We start from the raw sequence: 26,508 nt of genomic DNA, 5'->3' as shown, positions 1-26,508 counted from the left end.
GTGGTGAGATTTTTTTGCCAACTTTTTCTTCTTTCTCTAGCAAAAAAAAAAAAAAAATGGTGTTAACGTTGCGTTTGTTTTGCTAGAACCTCCATTAAATAGTATCCCTCTGTTAGTAGCATTTTGCACGCTAATCTTACCTTTTACGACTGCTTTGTGCGTGGTACTTGGGACTTTTATGGCTTTTCTTGCGATGGGATCCAATGTCACTTAATATGTACAGCGTGTTTTTACTAACGTGAACCGCAGAACAACGTAATATGCGAAAAGTTTTCATGCAATGCTTCAAACAAATCGATCGATCAAACATGCATTGCTGCGGCGTGTGACAATGGTGCGCTTATTGCCGTATTTGATTGTTTGAGAAAAGCTCTTTAAAACAGCAAATCGATGTTATGACAGCAACGTTTGCTTTTATGCATTAATGTGACCAAAAACTAATTGCTGGAATCAAAAAGTTTTCTGTCAGTTAGAGCTATGGAAAGTTTTATCTAATTTTGTAATTTAGATTTAGATTTAGGCCTTATCACTGGTTAAGGCCTAGTTAAATAAATAAATATAATAAAAAACATCCAAAAGGAAAATTAACGCAAAAGTAGTTGAAATTAGCAGGATAATGTCAGCTAAACAACGCATAACGCAAATTAAATCTCAAAGTCGTCGCCCTTGTTGGGTCATTCTCACTATATGCACGTCTTCGGAGGTCAGTTCTAAATGGTCTTTAATTATGGAATATTATTGAACGAACATTTATATTAACTCTAGTCGGTAGATCAGATGCATCTATCTCACCGATGAGTTGTGTTTAGCCATTATCACGTCTCCTAGCAAGTGTATCTAAACCCAATAACAGACAACGATGATGGTACAAAGGACGACAAGCTACATTATATCAGAGAAGTGTTGAAAAAAGTTGAATGAATTCCTAAATCCCTAACAGTTTCGCACCGTAACAGTCCCAGCGATAGAATACTTAAAGACTATAGGGCTAACTGTTCGAAAGAACGACATAACGCCTGATTGTTAAGGCCAAATTTGTATTATGGTTTCCCGGTAGAGTCCACGAATGTTTCGTCGACTTTTTGCATACATTCATACAGGCACAGGTTGCTCAGTTCATACATTCACAGATGATTTCAATCGAATTATACCAATCTTTGATTGCTTATTTAGAATAGAATCACTAATCAATGAATTAGTTTGGTTTAATAATATACTTTTTGTGGTGTACATTTTTTCGTGGCAGACTTTCGTGGTTCTTGCTTCAGAATAATTCCTGCAAACCACCAAATAAAATCACTAAAACGATTTTAACATGATTGTCATAAAAATGCAAACTGCACTTGACTGACGGAAAACTTTAAGTCTAACGCGCGTTTCCGTTTGGCTCAGGCAATGCAAATTTTTTACTTACCGTTTGACAAAGATTTGTCATCGACTCTTAAATGTCTGATTTAGCCAAACGGAAAGTCATAATACCAAAGTGACAATTATGTGACATTGGAGAAGACGTTTGGGTTTCACAATCAGGCCTCTCAGACATACATTTATTACCAAATATTTCGTGATCGTTATATCGGCACTAGCCGGAACAAAACTACAATAGATCGTTGTAGGCAAAACCAGTCGGAATCATACTGGACAAGACGAAACATTCTAGCATCATGAGCTTAGAGCCTCAGTAACAGTAATCGAAGGAATACAACGTATTTTTACAGCAGTTAAATTCCAGAGTGATTTGACAAGAACAGTTAGAGACTGACAACACATTTCCATCTCTGGGACTCAGCTGTTAGAATACTATTAAGGATTCAGGAGTCACGCTGAAAAGCTAAATAGATATCCATCAGCACTGCTCTGCTCAGCTGCTCTGATATTTTAGACGTAGCCAACAAAATGGAAGGTTTTCCTTTATATGACACAGTTTTTATAGTCTTCCAAACCGATAAAGGCAGTGTTTCCGTTTTACTCCAAAAATACTAACCACAATTTTTCGTTTATTTCTCGCTTTAATAAAATAAACAAACTTGTACGAAAGCATCGACCCGGAGATCCTGACCAGTGTCCACATTTAACGAACTTCAAACTCTCTGTCCACAAACCAGCCAACTTGATGAAGCGATTGAGCCATGTGACAGCATTGGAACTAATCATACCGCAGCAGCAAAAACGGTCCCCGGCGGACAGGCGGTCATATCGGTTGCGCCCGCAGATTAGCGCAACCACGTCGCGCAGGGGAGGTTGCAACCGTCAAAACATAGCACCCCGTACGCAAACGCACATGAAATCCCGCCACCTAAGGTGGAAGGTTGAGTGACCCCATTTCTATCGTCTCTCTCCCTCTCTCTCTCTCGCTCTCTTGTCCTCCCTCATTAAGCACGCCAGATTTTGCCAACCTCCAAAGCATCGGAATGCTACACCTTCTCACTCCGCTCCAACCCCGGTGTAACTACTTCAACGGCAAGATCGGGCAACCCGATGCCGAAATGCGGTCACTTTTCGGTGCAATGTTTGTGCGGGGGCTCCGATTTTATGCTACACTTGGCGAGTGATTTTAGTTTTTTTTTCTTTCTCTTTTTTGTTTGCAAATTCCCGCCACCCCGGACACGTCAGCGTGTCTGGCATTTGGCTTGGGTTGTCCGGCCTGACTGGCACCGAACATGCGCGCGAGGGGAGCTCGTGGATGCGTGCGGATGGTGTGGTTAAAGTTGAAGCTATTACTTATTTCGTCATTTAAATTTCGATGCAATAAGAATAATCGCATGGCCGGCTGTGGCTGTGTAAGGAACGATTCCGCTCGCCAGTAGTCCTGGTAGCGAAACTTCAAATTCGTACCGTACCTCGTCAGCTTCTCAAGTGGTGGAGGAACTATTGTTCGATGTCCGTTTCGCTTGCGCAGGGGGAAAAGGTCTTCGACATCAATCATGGGATTGTTCGGTAATGCTATGCTTTATCTTTTATGCCAACCGAGAAAAAAAATGAGACAGTCTCACCAAATTCCGCATATTTTGAAACGTTTGCCAATCTTTGTCTAGCGTCCCCGCCAAATGACCAACTTTGATGGGGTTTTTTTCCCCTACGCACCTAAAAAAAAGGGGCAGTGCTGCAGCACACACTCCAGGCCGCATTATTTTTATGTTCGTTTATTGCGCTTTTGTGTTTAAAGTAGTGTGAAGTTGTAAAACTCCGTAATAACAAAAGCGCGGAGCAGAAAGCGTCAAATAAATAAAGAGTTTACCCTGGGAACTGTGCCAAGCGGTTGGCAATTGTCGAATTTTAAAAAGTCTTTCCTTTTGTTTTCTCTTTGTCTTCGGAGTAGTAGTAGTAATAGTTTTCTTTTTCTATAGGTGGCAAATTTGTTAAACACCCCCTTAAGCCACAAACGCAGATAGAGTAAAGAAAGCGAATGAATCAATTTAGCAAAGTTGTTGTGTTATGCAATGTTTTCTATCGGATCGTATTCGGATGAAGTAAAACCGCAATAAATCAAAGTCTTTTTCTTCTGCGTGGAGGCTCGATAACATTTGTTGAATGGAAACATTGCTAAATATTATTTCACACATATTAATCGGCGTTTGTAAGGTTGTTGTTTTATTTATAGCTGTCGATGTGCTGTTTGGAAACATTGGAGTGTTGATGTGACGAATTATTTATGTTCAATAACTGGCTATTTAAGATTTCGAAGATGTTGGGATATCGAATGCCATACTTTTAGAAGCTAATCGTACAAAAATGCTCGGCAATATATCATCAACAGCTATTTAATTATTAGCTCAACTTATGGAACAAAGCAACTAAATAATCTTTAAAGCAAACCCACCTGATCCACTCCCAACCAGCAATGTGTGTGGCGAAGTTAATTTAATTAACCTGTCTCAAAACTGACAACCCGCAAACGACCTTTCCCTACACTTATCGAACGATTTATTTAAACTAATTGTACACTGTTACCGGCGGCTCATTATCGCAATTTTACGAAACCCGTTCGAAGGAGATGCCCGTCCCTCCCAACATGACACGCGTCACCTTGCGCAGCAGATAATCGTACACGAAACGCCTGAAATGGGCCTGTGTGAACTTGAATTGTGGGGCACAGTCTTTCCGGGGGCAAAACTCAGTTTGCAGGCCGTACAAATTGGGCTTAAAGCTTCCCCATCAGCAGCCCCCCAAAATGATTGCTCTGTTTTTTTCATTTTATTTTTATGTCACTCCCGATCTCTTCATCACGCATCAGGCACGTTGTTGCCTTTTTTTTGTGTTTGTATCTGGCTTCCCTTTTATCCCTTTGCCTCGAGCAGTATCTTAATATCTTGGTCGATTTAACATCTTTTAAGAGGGTAATCGCGGGGTTTTTTTCTTGTTGTTGTGGTTCGGTGAGGTACGGACGATACCTCTATTAGCGGATCATTTGTTGCTATAAACACTCGGCTATCCCGTCCAGCCGTCCGCCCACCCGCTTTAGTGCATATGTTGGACGCATGTTCATCAGCCAGTCAGCTGGTGGAGGTGTATTACATTCTCATCTCACCTGGCCCTGGCACGTAACATGAAACCCGACACGAAATCCGAGATGCCGGCAAAACATCGAAAAAAGACGTTCGAAAAAAAAAATCAGATCCCCCTGTCGTCCATTGACACCACGCTCATGTAATGTGCGGCCTCACGATCACACGAGTCACCGGCGTGCCGATGGACGGATAGAAAGGGAGAGTAGCAACACCAAGACGGGTCGACGGTGGACGAGCGGCCCCCGGTGCGGTCACGTTAAACATCGTACTTCCAATTAACCTACCGGCGCTATCGCATTACCGCCATTCATCGTTTTATTTTTGTCTTCCGTTTGGGGGATCGTGTGTGTGTGCCTTCTGCTTCTTCTGCTGGATTTGGTTTTGTGGCTTCCTTTCTTTTGGGGTGTCAGTTTTGGGCGTCCCAATTTGGCCTTCGTTCTTGGGGAACTTTTCACTTGTTTTCTTCATGCTTTGTTTTGCTTTGTTCGTTTTCACTTTACATTCGTTTTCCCTTTTTTGATTAGTTTTCATTTTCATTACCCTTCGATTGTGGTTGATTTGTTTTCTGGATGCCTTCATTCTACTAACTGGGGTGTTCGCTTAAGACAGAGCGGGTTAAGAAGACGCGTGCTTGGGAGCGTTAATTTGGTTCAAGTTCACACTTTACAAGAACGGGTAATGGTACACCTTCAGCATCACGTACACCTGTTGGCCTTTTCTCTTTCGTTGCTTGAAATTAATTAAGATTAATTAACGTTTCGATTAGCTGCCGTCTGCCAATGATTGCTTTTTAGCGTTCTTTCTCCCATTTTTAACAAATGTTTCTAAGTGTGTTAAATTAACTTTTCCTTTTTACTGCTTCTTTCATTCCAGATTTTCTCTCGATGAAAATCCAATCGATACACGAATGCGGAAGGCTATCAGAGGCCTAAGAAATACGATAAAAATTCCTTAACTACCCAAGGATAAGCCAGAAGTGTGGAAGACATAAACGCTAAACCATAGACAATAAGCTAGTCAACTAAACAGCTAATCATAGAAACAGAAGGAAGGAAGCGGCAACGACTCGTAGGGAAAAGATTAACGAGTTATCGAACGAAACAGAAACAAAACCATCCATCAACATGAACACCGTACTGCTGGAATCTCGGCCATACCGGCCGTTCAAATCGAGCGAGGAGTATCTGTACGCGATGCGGGAAGATTTAGCGGAATGGTTGAACACGATGTATCCGGACCTGCGCATCAATGTGGAAAACTTTATGGACCGGCTGGATACGGGTGTAGCGCTGTGCAAGGTGAGTATCTGGTAAACTTTAAACCAAGTGGTTCGATGGTAAAACAGCTCGAAAATTTCAAACCCATAACGAAGCAACGTTGCATGACTTCTGTGGACAATTCTGCAAACCGTGACACAGATTTTACGTTTGAATTGCACATATATTTATGGTTGTTAAAATGGCTTGTTAACTTTTCCTCCCAACCTCTGCCACTGTTCAATTCAGTTGAATTTTACAGTCTCGACGAAAGTTGTAAAGCTGCGAGGGTAATAAATTTAACAATTTATGTACGTAATCCTCGAGGTCGGCACTTTTTAAGGAAGGATCCAGATGATCCGTGTCCTTGGCAGATGCTTTTTGGACGACTTGTTGATATTTATAAGGAAACATAGCTGTCCTTGTTTGTCTGTGCGCTGTTGTATTATGGTAATTTCTGCTAATTCAACCAAGTTAAAACAGCGCAGTAAACTATGTAAATGTTGGGTTTGATTTCTCCTGAAAGCTGGCCTGTGTTACATTTTAGTTCAAAGATTCAGAGTACCTTAATTATGCAGGGTAAAAAATGTGGATGAATAGCTAATTGTAGTTGGTGATAAAATTGAAGCTAAAAAAATGATAAAAACTATGGACAACTCTTTGGATAGATTAGAGATTAGAGATTAGATACTTTCTAATCCTCAATATAGAATTAAAGTGCAACTCCTTTTCAAGAGACTGAAATGATTAAGCCATAGCTGCAAAGACGAAAATGTTTTGCAAGTTTTGAGTTCGTTCTTCAAATAAGATATTTCTCTGTCTTGGACAAAAAATAGAGTAAAATGTCCTTTAAAAGAAGATTACCCAGGATATATCTATTAGTTGCTGCGAATTAGAGTTGAGAGTCTCCTCTTTTAACGATGCACTATTTTTTTAAATAATTGCCTGCTGTTCACCAGAGAATTCGTGGTCTGTTCAGGACCTTTCAGATCAGAAGATTCAGATCAAAAGGCAACGACGCTCGCGAATTTCTCTTTCCTAGGCTTAACGTCCATTTTGCGGTCTTCTAGACTCGAGTCGAGTAGACGGGATTTGACGTGATTCCATTTTATATTCTTGTTTTCTCTACAAAGTTCGGATCTCATTCTCTGGATCAATCTTTGGATCTGTACATAAAGTCACTCACTCACTCATGTTGGCCTGCTCTTTTAAAGAGCACGCCGTCGTGACATGGCCCGGTAAACAATAGATTTCCAGAAAAATCGATCCCTGGCTGCAGCTTCCCATCACCTGATCCAGCCAACTAACTCGAAGTGCTCCCGGACGCCTCGTGCCGAATTGGGGGTCGCAGACGAATATCTTCTTGGCGGGGCATGAGTCCGGCATCCTCATAACATGCCCCAGCCACCGTATCCTGCCGGTTTTGGCTACCGTCAGGATGTCCGGTTGTCCGTATAGTTCAGCAAGCTCGTGGTTCATCTTTCTTCTCCACTCTCCATGCTCAAACACACCGCCAAAGATGGTCCGGAAGATGCGACGCTCAAATACGCCAAGAGCGTTTGCATCCTCCGCTCGGATGGTCCAAGACTCGTGGCCATATAGGACCACCGGGCGAATCAGTGTGCGATATATCTCACATTTCGTGCGATCTCGAAGTCTTCTGGATCTCAGCAGACGGTGAAGACCGTAGTAGGCACGACACCCCTGAACAATTCGTCTCCGGATTTCGCTGCTGACATCGTTATCCGAAGTTACGACAGTCCCAAGATAGCAGAACTCCTCTATTACTCCGAGGTTGTCGCCGTCGACTAACACGCTGCTTCCCACTCTGGCTCTATCGCGATATATTATGTATAGGAATTGCGTCTTCGTCCCATTGATCATCAATCCAATTCTTGTACATAAAGTATAGGTTACAAAATTCTTAAAAAATTTGGGTTTATTGCTAGGACCTAGGTCTTTTGGACCGTTGTATTACTAAAATCAATTTATTTTTTTAATGCATTTTTTAATACATTTCACGCAGCGAAATTTGCATGCTATTGCACAGGGAACTTTCCGATTTCGAACTCTTGTACGTAGTATATTCAGAAGAAAACAATTGATCACCACCCTACGCGTGTTAACGTGATCGCTAACCTTGCATCAATTAATTGTCCACCCCGCCCCGTTCGCTCATATGCATACTTTCACGGCCTATACACAGCCTGTAAACCTATTGTCCCAGGCAACAAGTCACCAATGGTGGTGGGGGTTTGAATCGTCTCAATTATGGAATGCATTCCACACTTCCATTTCATCCTCCCGTCCAAAGCTGCACTTGTCTACCCCCAAACCGCACCGGATAACGCCGTGGAATTTGTCACCGCTCACAATCCGTTCCGCAAAACCACTGTCACAGGCATTAGTAACCGACGCAAGAGGACGTGGAATCTTCCGCAATATCGTCGATTGTTGGAGTTCTGATTGCTTAAATTAAAATGCTGCATTTGCTGTGCTGTTGCTGCGCCCGCCACTCATTAACACCAATTAACATGGAAGACGATTCGGGTATTGGGCTGGACAGTCGGGAGGATGGAGGTTTTCTACGCAGCTCTTCAAAACAAATCTACTCAAAATGTCCCAGACGGACCAGTGCAGGCAGGCAGTAGCGGTACAGCGGAATCCCAAGACCCAAACACATTCCGTCGCATTCCGTAAATCTGCGCCCACACGCGTACGACACATGAGCGATTTGTAGTTGAGTATTGTTCCAATTTTGTGTCCCCAGCTTCAAGATAGAGCGACAAGCGTCGGGAGCTTGGAATTGCTGACTTTTGAGAGGAGCGGAGACAGGAGGATTCGGTATGTCCTCGCATTTGTCTGCTGAATTCTGGGTTGAAACTGGTTTTTACCATATATTCTTCGCGTTGGGTTGGTTTTAAATACTACAAAATGACATTTGGTTCCAACTTCCCGTTTAGGTATCGGTTGTATGGGGATCAGATTATGGATATCTTTTTGGAGTGCCCCTTGTGGATAGCTTGTTGTGATGAAAAAACAACGACTTCAAAATTATCAATTTTAAGGATACTTTTGTCGCATACTACTCTTTACTATCAATCGTTTAGTTCCGAAATGTTAAACCTCTTCCGGAAGTAGTTCCTGTGCCGGTGAACTCTGTCGCCTTTCTTTCTCTTCGGGCTCAGCTGCCTGCAGCCTTATTAGAATCGCACGTCAAGGTTTTCGCCCGTTGTTGTCGTGAGGCCGGTACGTTGATCTCTTTGTATCTCTCCGGTGCGGAAGAGCCACCGAACGAACTGGTGTTGCGATCTGGCGCCGCATATCACTACGAGAGACCTTGTCGCCTTCTGGGGCGTACACAGAAGGTCACCGCAACGGCAAACATACCGACGCCGATGCTGGATAAGGAAATTGCCACTCGAACTTGCTGCCTGGTTGCGAACCCGTCGAACACACGCTGGGGCCCATCCGCGACCATGATCTGCAAACTGATGAGAGACCTGCGCGCTACACACAAACAACACAAAAAACGAGCGCGCCAACGATGACAACCACGTTGCCGCTAGGCGACGACGACCTGTTGAATCACGCTGGGGCTCTCTATTGCTGGCCCTCGCGCGCTGATTGGGTCGACGTTCCTCACGCACGAGGTATGCTCCTTATTTGGCGGGAATCGTTCTGTTTTTTGTGTGTGTGTGTGTTGTTGTTTTCGTTGTCGCGATCCTGTGCGGATGTGGCTGTTGTTTTCCGCACGTTCTTCGCAAGTATGCCGTGATAAATAGCCTACAAGCAAAAAAAAAAAAAGAGATCTTTTGCTACTCTGAAGCGACAGACATCAAACGCACAACATGAAAATAGGAAGTCATCGACGACTCGCGGGGGGAGAAGAAGAAACTACCGAATTGTCGTCCCGCGGATAGGATGAGGTGTGTTGCTCTAAATACGTCGTCACGGTGACGGAGCCAGAACTAGAACCACCGTGCGCGTAAGTGCGTGCCAGCGATGCAAAGTGTAAAGGGCAGGACAAGCCGCGAAAGTGGTTCGTTTCTCGCGGTTGATGAACGATCGTGGCGTAAATAGAATCCCATTATTGCACGCACCGTGGTGCAATCTACCCTGGCCGCTCGGAACGTCCACCCGCTGCTGCCAGTCAAGAGGATGCGGAAGTGTACCGATTTGATGCGGGCCCTTTTTGGTATGGATGAAATCGTAGAATCGGTAGAAGAAGTTAGGTTTGCCTTTGCGATCGAACGACGAACGCACGATCGAAAGAATGGTCACCACCATCTTTGGGTGCGTTGGATGGTTTGTAGGAGACACACATCCAGCGACGCAGGGAGTAATGCTAGGAACTCCCTAAAAATAGTCCCCCGAAATCGTAGCACTGGGCGAGGGTCTTCACGCCATCATCTAACGCTCGTCCCTTCCATCGTAACGTTCATCGTATCAAACAGTGTTGGATGGGGAGAAGCGCAGCATTGCATTCTGATGCTCTCGTCGGTGCTGCGGGATTTAATGGCAAGTTGTTTCATTTTGTTTTTAAACTCACGTCCGGACCCTTCTTCCTTTGCCACACGGGAAGGATTACCCATCGCAACCTCCGGAGTTGAATAACGACGACGACGACGATGGCGACGGGGAATGAAAATTTATTTAGAACAACTGGCCCAACATAGAACAACACACACAGACAGACAGACAACCAAACAAGCCACCAGCATGATTGGGCAGGAGTGTTCAGCTGCTTTTGAAAGGCCAACTGCTAGGCCCCCGGATTTGATCCGTCGAAATCACAAAACCTGCTCGCAACGACTGGGGCTGGGCGTGCGTGCAGCAACAGCGAATTCTATGAGAGGTTTCACTTTCCATATGCATCAAAGACCTCACTCACCGATTCTCGCACGTAAGAACGTACAGCCCTCGGACCATGCTCTGCAATGCGGGTGCCACAACAATACGGGGCCACGTTTGGTCGTACCCGTCTCATTCTCAGCGCGACTCTACAGCGTCAAACCAAAACGAGGGCCAATGCGCCAGTTCCTGCGAACGGGTGGAATAAATTGGGTTGTCGGTTTGATGGTAAAGCAATTTTTAGAAGGGGTTTGAATTGGCTGCAATTGAACGCTTTATGAGCGACGAGAATGTGAGCTGGGTGAGGTGGGTGAGATGGAGCTGGCTGGCTGGCTGGCGGGAAATAGCTTATCACGGAGTGTTAGTAGGACGGAATGCGGCTGCAAGCCGTTGTTGCTGGTGGTTACGATTTGAAGTATCACTGGGACTTAGTTTCGGAAGAATTTACACACGAGACATGCAACGTATTTAGCTGCGAAGAATTCATAGTGTGCGATATATTTTTATCTTCAGCTTCAGCTCTAGGTCTGTCGGGGGTAGACTTGCTGAACATTTTTCCATTGCGTTTGAGCGAAATAACAAAGCTTTTCTTGGTGCTTCTTAAACTACAACCGTGCAAAGTTTAAAACTGGCGCCACATTTGAATTTCGGGCTATGTTGTACAGACTTGCTGCTATCAAACATCGGTTAACTCTTCCTTGCCGGGCAGTACCTTCCGTGTGGCCCATTTATCAATCAAAACCTGCACGCCATTTTTGGCCAACGAGGTCGCTCGGTTGCCATATTGTTTCTGTTCACCCACTCACACGGTTGAATATTACGGGCGATTGCTTCGCACAAGGCTCGAGTTCCTTGAACTTTTGGCACGACAAAACAACGTAGAGTGAGGACTCGGCCATGCTGCTTCAGGAGCTGAAGGTTGGGTGTATGTGTCTCTAACTTCAGTACAATAAAATTGTAGGAATTTTAATGCTCTCGATTCGGGCTTCGATTTGATTCAGTAGATAACTTGGTGGCACGCGTGTGGAACATACACGCCAGACACTTAATGCATGCCGTACGGTCAACTCAAGTGCCTAATAGGAATGAGCCTAAAAGCTTTTGCTCCGTACAAGGTCGTCGACATTTGACAATGAACATTCAAGTGAACAAAGATGATCTTCAGAGATAGAAACTGGGATTACAAAATGTTATATTGGCAGAGAAAAAGAAAGTGTAAAAACCTTGAACACTGTCAGCTGTGTTTTAGATCTTCCCGGGTACTCTTGTACTATGAGTAAGAATTCGTTCAAATTATACCCTTTATCCCTTTTTCAATATTTTGTACGAAAGTTAAGTAAAAACAAAAAATATTTAGATGTTTTAGCAAGATCTTCGAAGTAACGACGATATCTACGAAAGACATTGGAGCAATCTCGAGAAGTATTTACGACATTCTCATGAATCATTAATGTAGTTCTGTCTATGTTCCCTCGCTTATCCAGACAGCTGGCTTAACTTCTACACAGTCGTCACCAGTATTAGAAGATCGTTAAACATTTATGTGAACTAAATCCATAATGATCTGAAAGGTTCGATAGTTCCACTCGAGAAGGGATATTACAAAAAAATCCGATGGCAAAGACTTTTGAGACACTTTTAAAGCAATCATTAAATGAAGAAGATTTTACGAGCTCCAATATGCAGAGACAACCTTTTAAACTCGATTGACCGTTAAGTTTACGATGTATTTTACAGACAAAAATGGTGGAACACTTATCATCGGTCTGGAGACGGTTGAACGGGGCAGAATGTTATTTAAATCCTTCTATACTCCTACCACACGATTCTCGATATTCTCGAGCCTCGGTCCAACCTTTCGTTAATGGGGAATTTTTCGCAATCCTTTGATCTTCGACCAGTGCAAAGTGGTTTGCGTTAAAACGATTCTGTTGTTCATTTGTGTTCTAACCGTGTCGCACCTTTGCATCACTTCGCCATCTTCTGTACCGTAGCAAACGGTCCATCTTATGTTGACACCACGCTTAGGAAGATTAAACATTGGAGCAACAACAAAAAAGAGACAAAAGCCATATTATTGAAGGATCTCTCCATCAACTCCCTCCTAACCTTTGGTCGCATTTAATAACGACAACAACGCAGCACGATCCGGTCCGAAATGGGCAAACCTTTGACCAAAAAGCTTCACTGTTTGTGGTAATAGCACCGCAGAGGAGGTCTTCTATGATCTTGACATCGGCACCGGCACCGAGGTACCGTGTGATTATGACCGCCTTTATGTCGCATCTCATCTCCATAAACCGGCCCAACGCGGTAACGTGATGCCAATGGTGTTTGACCACTCGTTTCGCCACCCTACTGCTTCCCAGCCCGATGAGCAATGGGTGCAACCGCAATAGCAACAGTTTGGTACGCTCCGTGCGCTTGTGTTCAACTATTGTCAAAAGCCGAATCCGTGTCGATACTCGCTTATCCCCAGTGTCACACACGCGCACCGTTTGGACAGTTGATGCTGCAAGACGAACCGTGGGACCACCGTGGGAATTGAAGCGGTTTGCGACGGAGCGGAGTGAGTTTGTCAAGCAAAACAGCGTAGGTGTCCAAGCCGCTGGAACGACGACAATTGACGTTTGGTTGTTCGTCCGTCGGATGAGGCGATACCTCCATAGAAGAGACACAGTCCTGTACTGTGGTAGGATGGAAGTGGAACATTCTGACCCCGAACGAACCGAGGAAGGCGGAGGGGGAAGAGGTGATCGCCACGACCAAAAGCTCACGTATTATTGGTCGTGATGCCGTAATAGCTAGGAGTACAGTTTTGTTCTTTACTCCTGATGTAGATGGCTGTTTTAAAGACAGAGGCTTCGTGTTGGCTATTTTTGTACCGTACCTCGTTATTTTCCTATCAATTTGGTTCGCAAATGAAGCCCCAAAGTGGTTGAAACTGGCAATGCACGTTTGGCGCTTGAAATAGAAAGCAAAAAAATCAATTTTCTCGCTTGCTTTTTGGGGAGAGGGTGGAGGAACGATACTGGTGCGATGGTCATAATGGGGTTCTCATGATGCGTCACGGTTCTGATGTGAGGTTCTAACCACGGCAGAGGTGTCAAAGATGTAGGATTCCGGTATCTGAAGTTGTTTCACCAGTCTCAAGTTTGCTCTTCAATATTTTCTTCAACTTCAATCTTCAATTTGCAGGCAAATATTCTGTATAACGATGTGCTCTAAAGTATATCGATGTGATAATTGACTATTTGACATGCCTGAACCGTTGCAAGCGCCACTCAGAGGTACGCGCTTGCGGGAGGCAACGAAGCCAAGGTCACCATGGTCGTAATTCCGATGGTAAATTGCAACCCCTATGCGCGCCCAGGAGAGCGACGCAGCAGCCGCACGGAGGAACGCACAGGCGTTTGCTTCCTTGTTTGGGAAGGCACCATCAATCTATCCGCTTCGGCCGTCTCGTACCATCGCCGCCGGGCAGCTTAGTGTCGTCGGTTGCAGCGAGCATATAATTGCGATAATGAAGTCGCCTTTTCCATACGCTTTGAGTGGTTAAGAACCTGCACCACTGCTCATTGCCTGCACCAAGTTCTGGTCCATCCGGCTACGTCGCAAAATCTTTTACCTTTTTGGAAGGTGCCTGCATGTGTCACGCCATTTGTACGTTTTTGTTTTAATCCGTTGCATCGTGCTCGGCGTGGGGAAGGGCAAGGAAATTGCAGTTTGTACTAAACACACCAACCCAAAATGAAGTCTAATTTCTGTTGTTTCCCCGCTGCGAAAGGGTAGCCAACGACAGCGCCAGCGTTTGTCCATCTCCATAAAGGGCTCATACATCTTGAATGCTCTAGCTACAGACGAAAATGGAAAACGACTGGTTGAATTGCTTGTTTTTCTCACATAGTGGGCGTAGAAAAAGGGTTGGCGGGCGTGATATCTTATCGCTAACCGGCGTGTGTACTGCCCATGTTGAAGGTTGCCTAAGGTATCTCGGTATAGAACGACAGCAGCGGTAAATATGGCAGCGGTTACGTACGCGATCCGTTTCGAGAATCGAACCGACCCCTCCTGACGTACCAGCGATCGCATAAATTAGAGCGAAAATATATTGATCCACGTTCGGTCACACGTTGTGAGAAATCGTACGATCAAATCCATCCCCTTGCGTTGTATGTGTGGTGTCGCTTTGGGAGTTTTGGGTCCTAAACGTGGCGCCCGCCTTTAAACGGCGGTTCCCCGGTGGACTTTGTTCGCTACGTCATACGTAGTACGTTTGTTCGATATCGTAAAACGATCCTTTTACGATCGATTCTCGTGCCAGAGGTATGTTCTCGTATCCATATTTATTAGCGCTAGAAAAAAAAAAACTGTCGCCAAACTGGCGCGTTTTGATCGCTTTATTAGAGTGGAACATTGATAGATATTGGTCGCTTTTACCCTGTGCAGGGTTGAATGATTTTGTAAATGTTTTATGCCAGACATATTCTCCATTTTTAAACATCTTTTAATGTTCTCATTGGAACACACACAGCATAAGTAAAATAAATCGAATAGAATTAAGGGAATTAAGGGACCAAAATTTTCCAAATTCGATTGATGAACTCTGGCTATCTTTACCATAAGTTCACCGTACTCCTATGTATACGACTAAGTGTGAGATTTTGAACGCTTTCCATGGAACATGGTGGATCTCATACTCGTTTAAACAGAATCCAAACCATGCAAAAATACTACCATTTACTCATCGGGAATTCTGAAGTTGCATACTTCACAAGAGTTTTGTCATAGTTCTGTTTATTTTCGGAATGTTACATCTACCGAGAATCGAAGTGCTGTTGTCTGCATTGCTCATATATTACGAATGAAATGAATGAAGAATAGTTAGATATTATATTCTTCACACCACTTCAACGTCGACATGTCGCAGATTACAATCGTTTAAATGTCAAAATCATCCTTCCTTCTATACTTTTACGTCATTTACTTACGATTACGTCAACGCAAAAGCCATTGTTGGATGTACAATCAAGATGCGAAGAAAGAAAAGGAAATTAGATTCGTCAACGGACGTCACATTTCTCCACGGGAATCGTTAAGAATTCCGAACTGGTTCGGATTTGTCGATCGAACAGATTATTGTCCCGTAGCGTCCGTGTGTGGTTTTATGATTTGCCAAATAAAATCAATGCGTGCTGAAACTATTAAAAATTAAACTTCTGCTTTGTGTGTGCGCGTATTTTTAATTGATCGAAGAAAACGATTGCAAAGATATACCAGTGGAACCAACACTTGTCCACTATATCACGATGGAGTACCCATCTATTCGATCCGCAGGTGATTAATATTCTTTCCCATTCTTCTCCCCCTTCGTCGGACAACAGCATGCCAACAACGTACGAGTGGCCGCCGAACAGTACGTCGCCCGGCGCATGGCACGAAACAAATCCATGACGAAATCGATCACATCCGGGCTGGCCGGTCCGATCCTTAGTATGGGCAATGTGCACTTTCTGGCCGCGGCCAAGAGTGGCACCTTCTTCGCCCGCGACAACGTTTCCAACTTTATCACATGGTGCAGGTAAGCGTTGTTATGCGAGAATTGCTGATGGATGGCAGGACCTTCAGCGGCCTGCATTATCCTTGCACCCGTTTGACCCAGAAAAAATCCACTGCCGTCAGCGTTATAAATAGAAATCCCTTACACTCCCGTACAGTGGCCACATACCATAGCTAGTTGTGCATTTGTGCCTGCATAAGGAAAGGCGATTGCGTGCCAAAAGCTTCAAACCGTGTCGGAGTGTATGTATAATTTGGATTTTTCATTTCCATTTTCTCTTGCTTTGCTTTGTTTGCACAGAAAAAGCCTTCAGATTCTCGAGTGTCTGCTGTTCGAAACGGACGATTTGATAATGCGCAAGAACGAAAAACACGTCATCCTGTGCCTGCTGGAAGTTGCGCGGCGTGGTGCCAAGTTCGGTAAGTTTTCTCCCCAGTGCGGTTGTGTGTGTGTGTATGTGTATGTATGAGTTTATGTGATTTTTCCATTTCCTACCGTGGACCAACTTGGGGTGGACAGTGCGCCACCCCGTCTGGGTCAATATTGCCGGCGAGTCAGCGATGACTCAGACCGCATGCCTAGGGAAAAACGGCCCGGAAATTATGTAAAATCGATATTTTTGGCCAATAAAAAAGGCGTCTGTAAATATAATGATGTCATATAGTCATTGCCGTAGGTCATGACTGGCAGTAAAATGATTGATAAAAACTTTCAATCTAATAGGAGTGTCTTTCTGTCACAGGAATGCTTGCGCCCATGCTGGTACAGATGGAGCGTCAGATCGATCGGGAGATTGCGGCCGATAATCGGGCTAATGCTGGCGTCGGCTGTGGCACACAGACAGAGGGCGAGGGCGGTGGTTCTGGCAATGGCATATCTACTGGCACAGAGACGGAACTTTACGACAGTGACAGCGAGGAGGAAGACCACGAATCGGAGTCACCAATGCTGATGTACGGCCCACAGCCACAGATCGTCACGAACGATTTGAAGAGCCTGGACGAAATGGTAAGTGTCATTTGTGGTCAGGAATTCTTCATGTTTCGAGTTTCTAGATCGTCCAGAGCATAAAAGAACCTCCAAAAGGGATTGTAAGCAAATGACCTGACATCGTGTAATGTGGCCACGTGAAGGAGGTTCATAATCGGTCTTATTAGGACTAAAGCAACGCGGTGGATGGGAGGCTTAAAAGAAGTCAAGCGTCTTTATCCGCTTTACACCGCAACATTTCGGTCGACCCTAAACCCTATCCCAGGGTCAATCCAATTTGTCTTAACTGGTCGGTCGAATGCCGTTTAAAAAGAAAAACTGGTCACACACTTGTCCTTGAACATTCCAGTGAGGATATGTCGTTGGAAGAATGCATGATGTCACATAACTTTATGGCACAACCTCCGTTCGATGCAGGTGACATTCGGCGGTGGATTATGAATCTGTAAACCCTTTTAACCACAAACGAACGAAGGGAGTTTTTTTTTGTTGTTTGCCTGAGAACAGCCTCGCTTTCGCCGTGTGGTGAGATCATATACGCACTATGTAATAAACAAACAACGAAGACCTCCATGCTTCAGTAAGCACACACCGTATGTAAGGATCCCATTGAACCATGAAGAAGTCAATGTGTCATCAGTACCCATCCTCTTGTGAAAGATCCATTGCTGCTGACAGAAGCTTAGCAATGCCTTTTTCTCGACCCTGTGCCATTCTTCGCAAGTTTCTGTGTGCCTCCGCTCTTGAAGCAGGTGACAAAACCGGCAGCCAAATGCCACCGAATGTGGACACAATTAATTCGACAATTACCATACAACATTACCACCTGGGGTCACCGATTGTCGGCAATGCCACCCAGCGATGACTTTTGGATGGGAATGGTGTGGACTGTTGGAGCGTTTCTTGCGACTCCTGCCACCGTGATGGTGGTGATGCAACCGTGTAGGGTTCGTTGGGCTTCTCTTCGCACGACCTTGCCAGATGAGTGTGTTGGAGAGATATAGGTGGTGAAATCACTAGCCAAAATAAAAAAGGAAAAGAAACAAAGAGAGAAAGATGACGGTGTTTATTTTTGGGACACGATCAACGTTTGTGCTGGTTTGACAATTGACAGCCCCAACAGTGCGTCTAGTGTTTGAGCCTAGTTGTGGTGCTTCGTTGGTTGCCTTCCTGCTTTTTCGAGGGGTTAAACTAACTACCTCCCCCAAAAACAAGCCGCTTTGTGGTTTGTAGTGGGCAAACAATAGTGTTGTAGGGCTTTGAACAATTGCAGAACAAATGTGTGCGCGGGGACCACTCGAATCGATCGTGTGATGCGATCGTAGTTTTGTGAATTGCTGCTGAGAGAAAACGGTGGACATTTTTTTGTCTTCACTGATTCGTACATGTACGTGTTTTCCCGCTGAGTACTTTTTAAATTTTCGACTGCATGTCAAAATAAACACACGCAACATCTTCATGTCTTCAGCGAGAAACAAATGAACCCCCACAAAAGCACTCCGATTACCGTGTCCATGTTTTGTTTTGAACTTCAGATAGAATATTGTTTGAACGCTTAAAAAGACATATCCACGCGGTACGAAAGAAGCTTTGAGTATATTCTATCATAGGTTATTATCGCATCAGAATTAACGAACCATTCAACGCTGGCGATTGAACTGCTCATAAAAATCGCAACGACGTGCGAAGTGCGTTTGCGAACCTTCAAAATCAAAATGACTCAATCTATCGATTTTATGCTTGTGTAAATTGCGTTGCGTCATAACGATCTTCATTTTCCGGTTCTGCCGTAAGATAGATCACTCAATTATCGATACCCAAATCAATTCTTTCAACCAACAGCAGCAACTCCATCATTTTGTTAACTGATACTCTTTTCCACTGTAGGATTTGATTTTCGTTACACACCACAATCTGCCTGTCTTATGTATCCCCATTTTTTCCCCCTTTATACCGTCCTTTGCCGTGGATTTCGCGCGCAGCAAATTGTCACCGGGTCGGTCCGGCTTTGCCACACCACCCATCAAAGACGCCCATCCGGCACGTCCAGACCAAAGGCTCGTCGCTCGTGCCAAACGGTAAAAGATACAAGAAATAGTAAACTGAGTAGGAAGTGGTTCGCTAGATAGTTTTTCGCTAATAATCCACCCGCCACCACCATCACCAACACTATCCTCATCGCCTTCTGCAGATGGTTCCCTCCATCACCGCACCCACCGTCGGCGTGTATATGCAAATACGGTTCTTTATACAGGTATACAGAACAACAGAACAACGGCAAAAGCGAATCAGTCCGAGCAGGGTCCGACAGTGGTCAGCAGATTTGCGGGGGATAGAATGGTTTGGAGTCCAGGGAAAGGTCCACCGGCCATATTTCTCTATCGGAACAGGTTCGTTCGGTTTTGGCGAGTGCGCGGCAGTTTGCCCGTAAGTCGCGCACACGCTTACGACATTCTGGTTGCGAGGGTTCTGTGTGTACGGCTTTAAGGAGCTTAGGCCACGCAATACACGGCGGCTTTACTGCCCTTATGATGATGATGATGATGATGATGACCATTATTATTGGCATTAGCATTATTATTATTACAAATCTTTCGATCTCTGGCCGCCATGATCGGCATACGATCGGACCACAACATCAGCTAGGCCACACTTTCTTCATCCTCCCTGTTCTGATGTCCAGCTGCGCGGACACATAGCACAGCGATCGCAAACAGTGGTCTTAGGGCGGCGTTTTGGACATTAGCAACGATCGATAGAGTGTGAGTGAGTGAGTGAGAATGGCGCAACACGTTGCTAGCCCAACGACAGGCGAGGACCCACCCGAGTACTTGAATTCGTGTGGGCGAACTTGGACCGCGGCAATCTTTTGTTGCCGTATGGTTACTGCTCAAACAGGTCTTGCTGTGCTCGGTTGCGGTTGCCCAAGCGTCTGAGGCGCAACCTGAGCGATCGCATTGCTGATTGACAAGGGATGGCTAAGAATAAGGTCCTTTAAATTTGGTCAGAGATTGGCAAATCTCCATTGGCAGCTACATTGAATCACCTTACAATTTCAGTGCAACCGTATCCAGAACACCGGCTTTATCCAACACTAGGTCGAAACGGTTGCGCTCCTAAAGCTCTTATCATGCATCCTGACAATATCACATGTCCACCGACCACATCATTACGCTACTGCTGCACACCCGCCCATCGGCACGCGTAATCAATTGACGCCCAAACAAAAGCTCATTAATTTATGCATCACTCGTTTTCTTCCTTTCTCTCTTTGTCTCCACTTCTTCCCATAGGTTCGTGATCTGGTGGAAAAGTGCACCTGCCCGTCCCAGTTCCCGATGGTGCGCGTCTCGGAGGGCAAGTACAGAATCGGCGATACCAAAGTGCTCATTTTCGTACGGGTAAGTGTAACGTGTTGAGGTGTTCGAGGGGTGGGTTACGATTGTAGCCGCCCTTTAAACACGTCCGACGAGATACGATCGAACACCACACCATGTCCAGAAACACTCCGGAAGAGCGGGATTCAGAATCGAGTCCGTGGGATGAATGTTGAGCGAGTATGCGAGGCTCGCCGAACTGATATATTCTGCGCGGGCTTTGGACGTGTGTTGTACCGCAGTTACGGGTCGGCTTTCGGATCCCTTTTTCGGGCATACTTCGAAGAGACCGTAGTCTTAAGAGAACACTATTGCGTGTTGAGATTATCGCTTTTACTTCGATTTGTTTCTCCACTGTCCCGGGAAAGGTTCCTGCCAGGGAAACGATGCGATGTGAACCTAAAGCTATGCTAAGAATTCTTGGATTTTTTATGGAGAATTGTGGGAACATTATATATGCATTCTTTTCGAATGCACTTGTATCTGCATCTTCGCGTCCTTCCAGGAACACTGGTAGAATAACTGAACCCTAACCTTTTTTTTTAAAGTTCAGAAGATTAACGACCTTTTGTCGATAGGATTTAAGAACATTTTAAACCTTCTTATAAATGATTAGAGGTTGATCCTTCAGAATGATTGAAAAAACAGTTTTATTTGTTCTTAAAGCTTTCCTTTCAAAATTGATATTAACCATGCATGTTTACAATGAGTACCAAAAAACCCAGTCTGGTACGTGGCTCAAGAATTTCTAACCTTCTGACAACTACTATCCTTGACACCTTTATTCGTGTGCTTTTGTTACCGTTCCGTTAGCTAATGCTATCTTCCTGTTTTAGCGGGTTTTATCTACTTTTCATTATCATTTCGCTTCCGCTTTTGCAACACGGTTCGATGAATAACAGCAGTGTGTCGTATTTCTCACCCATGCTGTTACATAGCCGTTCGTTGCAGCTGTTATCTTTCGGCCTGATAAAGGTTGGTCGATTGCTAACTTATACGTTTTATGGTTCCCTCGTTCACATACGGCACATTGATTTTAGTGCTGCCTAATCAAACCTGACAATACGTTGAAGCGTGTATTAAATTAGATGATTATTTTGCAAAAGATTTTACGTAATATATCTTTACTTACATACTTATCTGGCGTATGTGAGTACTGGGACTATAAAGGTACGATACAGTCCCAGCTTCGACCGTCGCGACATATTTTTTAAGGTGAGCTGTTGGATATTTTTTAAGGTGAGCTGTAAAATGACCGGCTGACCGCCAGCATCCTAGCGCGCAACTCCGTCTCTATGCTGTTTTCGGTGCTGACTTTTGACCCGAGATAGGTGAAATTTTGGACGACTTCAAATTTGCGACCATCTATCCGTACATCACCCCCACGTAGTTCCGGATTTCTTTGTAGGGTTGCTGATGGTGCCACCATCAATTTGGTCTTTGCCTCGTTAATCTGCAACCCGAGGTTTTCTGCCGTCTGCTCGATCCTTTGGTAGGCCTCTGTTACCTGGGAGAGCCGCAGACCAATGATGTCTATATCATCAGCGTATGCCAGGATCTGGGTTGACTTATAGAAGATGGTTCCCGAAGTCTCCACCTCCTAGTCACGGATGGCCCTCTCTAGCGCTAAGTTTCTATATTGTTTTTTGAATAGGAAACAGGCGAGCCAATCTCCCTGACGCAGGTCTTTGGCAATATATCTTTATTTCTTGGGAATTGAGGACCTAGGAAGAATTTGCTTCAGGCAAGAGGAAAAAGTAATCTGATCTAACTGGATGAAGCTTTTTCCAATTATTTATTTATTTATTTTAAGTATGACGGCCGTATTGTCAGCATGCATGTATTGACTGCTTTTATGAACTAGATTACCGGGGCATTTCCTCCCTATTTTTTGCCTTATCCCGGGCATGTTCGGTTGGTTTTTTTTCCAATTGTCGTATGTAGAAGCTTAGCTAATCTCACACTTCAATATTGTATTATTAGTTTTTAATTTATTTGTCACAGCTCTTTTATGCATTTATTTAATTCAGTTGTATTGAGATTTTTTTCTAATAGTCTATATTTAAAAATTAGTCAAAGCTACATAGCTGAAGTGTCAGTTCTGCCCTTAAAGTGCTGAAATCATCGATCTAATAATGGTTTCGGTGCATTTATGAACAACTTTTTTCAACGGATTATTCATTAGTGACCATTTATCTTATCACAATAATATGCGAAATAATTGAGCATGATAAAGGCTCTAAACAATGTGCAAATCATCAAGATTGGATACTACCACGTTAGCTCCGTCCTAATCAATTGGAAGTATGCTTACACGATTAATGATTAACCGTCGAATTATCCGAAATCTAATCAAACCGGCACCGCCAAAATTTGATACGAATACCACAACACCAATGGGCATCGAAATTGCCTTTGAATTTAGGCCCTACGCGTGTGCTTTTATTGCTAACCCTTGAATTTAAAAAAAATTAATGGGCCTGGTTCAAGAAGCATGGAATGTGGGTTAGTATTGCGTGAACGTGACTGCGCATCATATTGCAGGAAGCGGGCCCTGCGTGTTCGGTTTCGCTGCAATGCACCCTTCAGATTACATAAACCCAACCCTGCCGGCTCAACGGAGAGGACACACTGCTCGACAATGTAACGGCCGTTTACAACAGCGAGCGTCAGGGTGCCACCCAAAACCATCAAAACATTAATCATTTATGGAATTATTATTTTTTCTTCCCTTGTTCTTCCTTGTCTTCCCTTGGTGATGTTTGCGGGCTGTAGATTCTCCGTTCACATGTGATGGTCCGCGTTGGTGGCGGTTGGGACACGCTTGCACATTACCTGGACAAGCACGATCCGTGTCGTTGTAGATCGCAGCATCGTTCGTCCGCTTCAGCACGGCTCATCACCAAAACGAACAACGCGAATGGAATCGAGCTGCACAAAGCTCAGGTTCACTATGATCGGTAAGTTGGGTGAAATTATTGAAGAGTTGTCATCCTGTTCTTAATTCCCTCGATATGTTTCTCTTTAGTTCGGGATCTCCGTGGAAATCGAACGCTACGCCCAGCCAGAACGGATCGCCGATCAATGGTGCTGGTAGCAACAGTAACAACAACACCTTGTCACCTCCAGCACGTGCCAGAAGTCGCAGTCGTAGCCCCAGTGCACCACGTCGTTTACCGGCCGAAAATGGGGTTAGTAAAGGGCTCGTTTCGTCCTTCCACGATAGTAGGTAATGGACGATGTAATATCCTTTCTTGCAGGACAAATTGCAACCGCCAGGATCTCCGCTGAAAACAGCACGACGCTCAGTGTCACCGAGTCCGCGCCGGATGCAGGAGAACAGTGTGGCCAGCAAGCGCAAAACTGTCGGTACGGCAAACAGTGCTACTGCGGGTGGTGTAGTACACTTTGAATGTGATAAGGATCCGGTGGCACCGGTAGTTGGAGCGACAACCGCTTTACCATCGGAAGATGACAAGAATCGTTACGAAAGTGTCAGCGACAATGGCAGTGAGATCAGTGACGAGGGTTACCGTAGTCTGGGTTTGGTGCAGGGTGGCCATACTGTAGGTACTAGCGCGAATGGAGCTGGTGGTCAGCGTAAGGGTTTCGGAAACAGTCAACATTCGAGTGAAGATGCAGATACTAATGGTATGAAGGCCTCAAAGTATTTGGTCTGGCGAAGAACTTACTAATGTCTACTTCGTATCTTACATTCTAGCGCATCTCGATACGACCACTTCGGACTCGCCGGCCAGCCCAACGGAGGAGGAATGTTCCACGAAAACGAACGACGAAGAAGATCTGACACCCATCTCGGACGAACTAGTAGTAGCGAACGGTTCCACGCCAGACATTCGTCACTACATCACCCAGCACGATTCACTCATCGATTGCCCGGACGGTGCTATCTCAACTGGTCCAGCTTCCGGATCATTCGAAAGCTACGGTGTGTACGTGAACGATGACGAAATCACGGTGGACATTGCAAATGCGACCGGTTTGCGCAAGACGGACTTTTCCGACCGCATTATGGACCGTGCCAGTGTGGCTCCTTCTGCAGCTGGTGCTGGCGGTGCCGGTACGCGTATACCGCGGTCCCCGGTTGGGCCGCGACGAAAGGAAAGTGCCGAAAGCACCGCCAGCGGTACGGTTACCGACGAGTTGGCGGTGGTGAGCAACCAGACCGGACTCCGTAAAACATCCATCGCCAAATCGGTCCCACGCAAACCGACCGCACTCGCCGGTTCCACCGTGAACACGCACACACCGGACGCTTCGGCAAAGGAAACGAACACGTGGAGTGGACGATCAAACAAAAAGCGACCATCGCTAACGTCACAAACGTTTAGTGCAACAGCGAAAGGAACTAATGTACCCGCGCCGGCACCATTCACACGCAACTCGCCTGTTCGTGCTTCGCTGGCAGCGGAACGTATGATGACGGGTCGGAACCGGACACCGAAAGCGACCGGTTCCGCCTGTACCTCCACCAATACGTCACCGAGCAAGAGTTCGTCGGATGCGGTGGCACTCCTGTTGCAGCAAATTAAGGACACGCTCGATTCGGGCTCAAACGATACCCAGATTGTGGAACGCGTAAGGCGGCTAGTGTCGCAAACGAGTGTGCCGGACGAGTTGGTGAACGATTTCACCACCGCCTGGGTACACTCGAATGGGAATCTCGATCGATCGAAGGTGATACTGGCGGCCGGTTCTGGCACTGGATCATCGCCCTCCAAACCACAGTCTACGTTGTCTAAGCGAGCCAGTACGCTATCCAATGCTTCAGACAGTACGCAGTCAAACTGTCGCGATTTAGCGTCCGTTGTGTCGCCGCGGCGTCTTGATAAGGGCCTGTCGAAGATACCGGCTCCGGTGCGTTCGAACACGGGACTATATTGACAACGTGTTGCGTATCCCGTATGGTCAGATGTCGTGCTACCACAATAGAGCCATATCCCGTAGTCGTTGTATGCCAGTCGGGCCTACTTTACGTCCCGCATTATGATCATGGCGAATATTACTACAACACCGTTCAGCTGGAGGTTGCATTTGCTGGTTAAGTTTAATAATTGAAATTGGATGGAATGGCCACAAAACAGTGTGAATTGTTGTCTCTGCCAGTGAATATGATCGCAATTTAAAAATGGAGGAAAGAATGTGTTTGATTCCAACTTTTATTCGCAAAAATGCACCATTTTTGTTCCGTAGAACCCTGTTGCTTATTGCTTTTGCTCAGCAATCATATCAGATGTTAAAAGAATGACCGATCGTTTGGAATGATTATTACTTGAAGGGTAAATTTGAAATTGGCTTTGATAACACGGAGACACGAACGAGAAGGATGTGTGGACCATTCCTGGAGCAGCATTACCTTACTTGTCATACACCGGTGGCCCATGTTTTGCTTCCTGTTGTTATTGTGCTTAGAAATTGTTTAGTGGTTTAAAAAAGGGAAAAAGAATCGTGCTATACACACGTACAACTCCTATAATTATGCGCTTCCAGGCTCACATTCTCGCGCGATTCAATTCTGTGTTCTCTGAGGACATTAACTGACGTTCGTACGTTCCTAGCAAACGTGTCTCTCTTCCTAGCAGACAACATGTGGGTATAGGAAATATGTATCCCTTATTAATCCAGTTTTCCAGTATATGCTTTCTGATAAAATTAACCTAAAAAAAGTGTTGAACATGTTAGAAAGACGCAAAAAGGAGGGATTGCTGAAGCTGAACCAAACCGTGTTGAGGGTGCTGAATGACTGACATTTGCTTTTTGTACCGAGTTAGTATAGGAAATGAAGATAAGGAAACAGCTGTGGTCGTTTTTACCGGAAATGGGTAAAACTTTGTAGAAGTGCTTTTTTTTTGTTTGCTTTAAAATCCAAGCAAAATAGGGTAGCACTGATCGACGGATGGATGGAAAAGAAATATTTTAACCCAATGCAATTGCCGAGTTAT

At 45.0% G+C, this 26,508-nt stretch overlaps 4 protein-coding genes across 5 annotated transcripts in view; 3 read left to right on the top strand and 1 right to left on the bottom strand.

Annotated features, from left to right (window-relative positions):
* Positions 1 to 26,508, top strand: part of LOC126559496 (ribosomal protein 63, mitochondrial) — a 278,118-nt gene that overhangs the window by 38,850 nt on the left and 212,760 nt on the right. The window lies entirely within an intron of this gene.
* The window catches only part of LOC126559183 (uncharacterized), a 456,771-nt gene that overhangs the window by 339,342 nt on the left and 90,921 nt on the right, over positions 1 to 26,508 (top strand). The gene's annotated exons all lie outside the window — the stretch shown is intronic.
* The window catches only part of LOC126559512 (NADH dehydrogenase [ubiquinone] 1 alpha subcomplex subunit 7-like), a 387,608-nt gene that overhangs the window by 359,538 nt on the left and 1,562 nt on the right, over positions 1 to 26,508 (bottom strand). The window lies entirely within an intron of this gene.
* LOC126556992 (GAS2-like protein pickled eggs) lies at positions 5,585 to 25,481 on the top strand. The gene is made up of 9 exons (XM_050212606.1): positions 5,585 to 5,806; positions 16,003 to 16,199; positions 16,479 to 16,597; positions 16,921 to 17,186; positions 20,462 to 20,569; positions 23,321 to 23,505; positions 23,574 to 23,736; positions 23,806 to 24,196; positions 24,267 to 25,481. The coding sequence occupies exons 1-9, from the start codon at positions 5,633 to 5,635 to the stop codon at positions 25,448 to 25,450; spliced, it is 2,787 nt and encodes a 928-aa protein (XP_050068563.1). The 5' UTR covers positions 5,585 to 5,632; the 3' UTR covers positions 25,451 to 25,481.

This window comes from Anopheles maculipalpis, chromosome 2RL (genome assembly GCF_943734695.1).
Source record: "Anopheles maculipalpis chromosome 2RL, idAnoMacuDA_375_x, whole genome shotgun sequence".
In the NCBI taxonomy this organism is placed as follows: Eukaryota; Metazoa; Arthropoda; class Insecta; order Diptera; family Culicidae; genus Anopheles; species Anopheles maculipalpis.
Note: the sequence above shows the minus strand (reverse complement) of the source record. Positions and strands in the feature narration are given on the sequence as shown.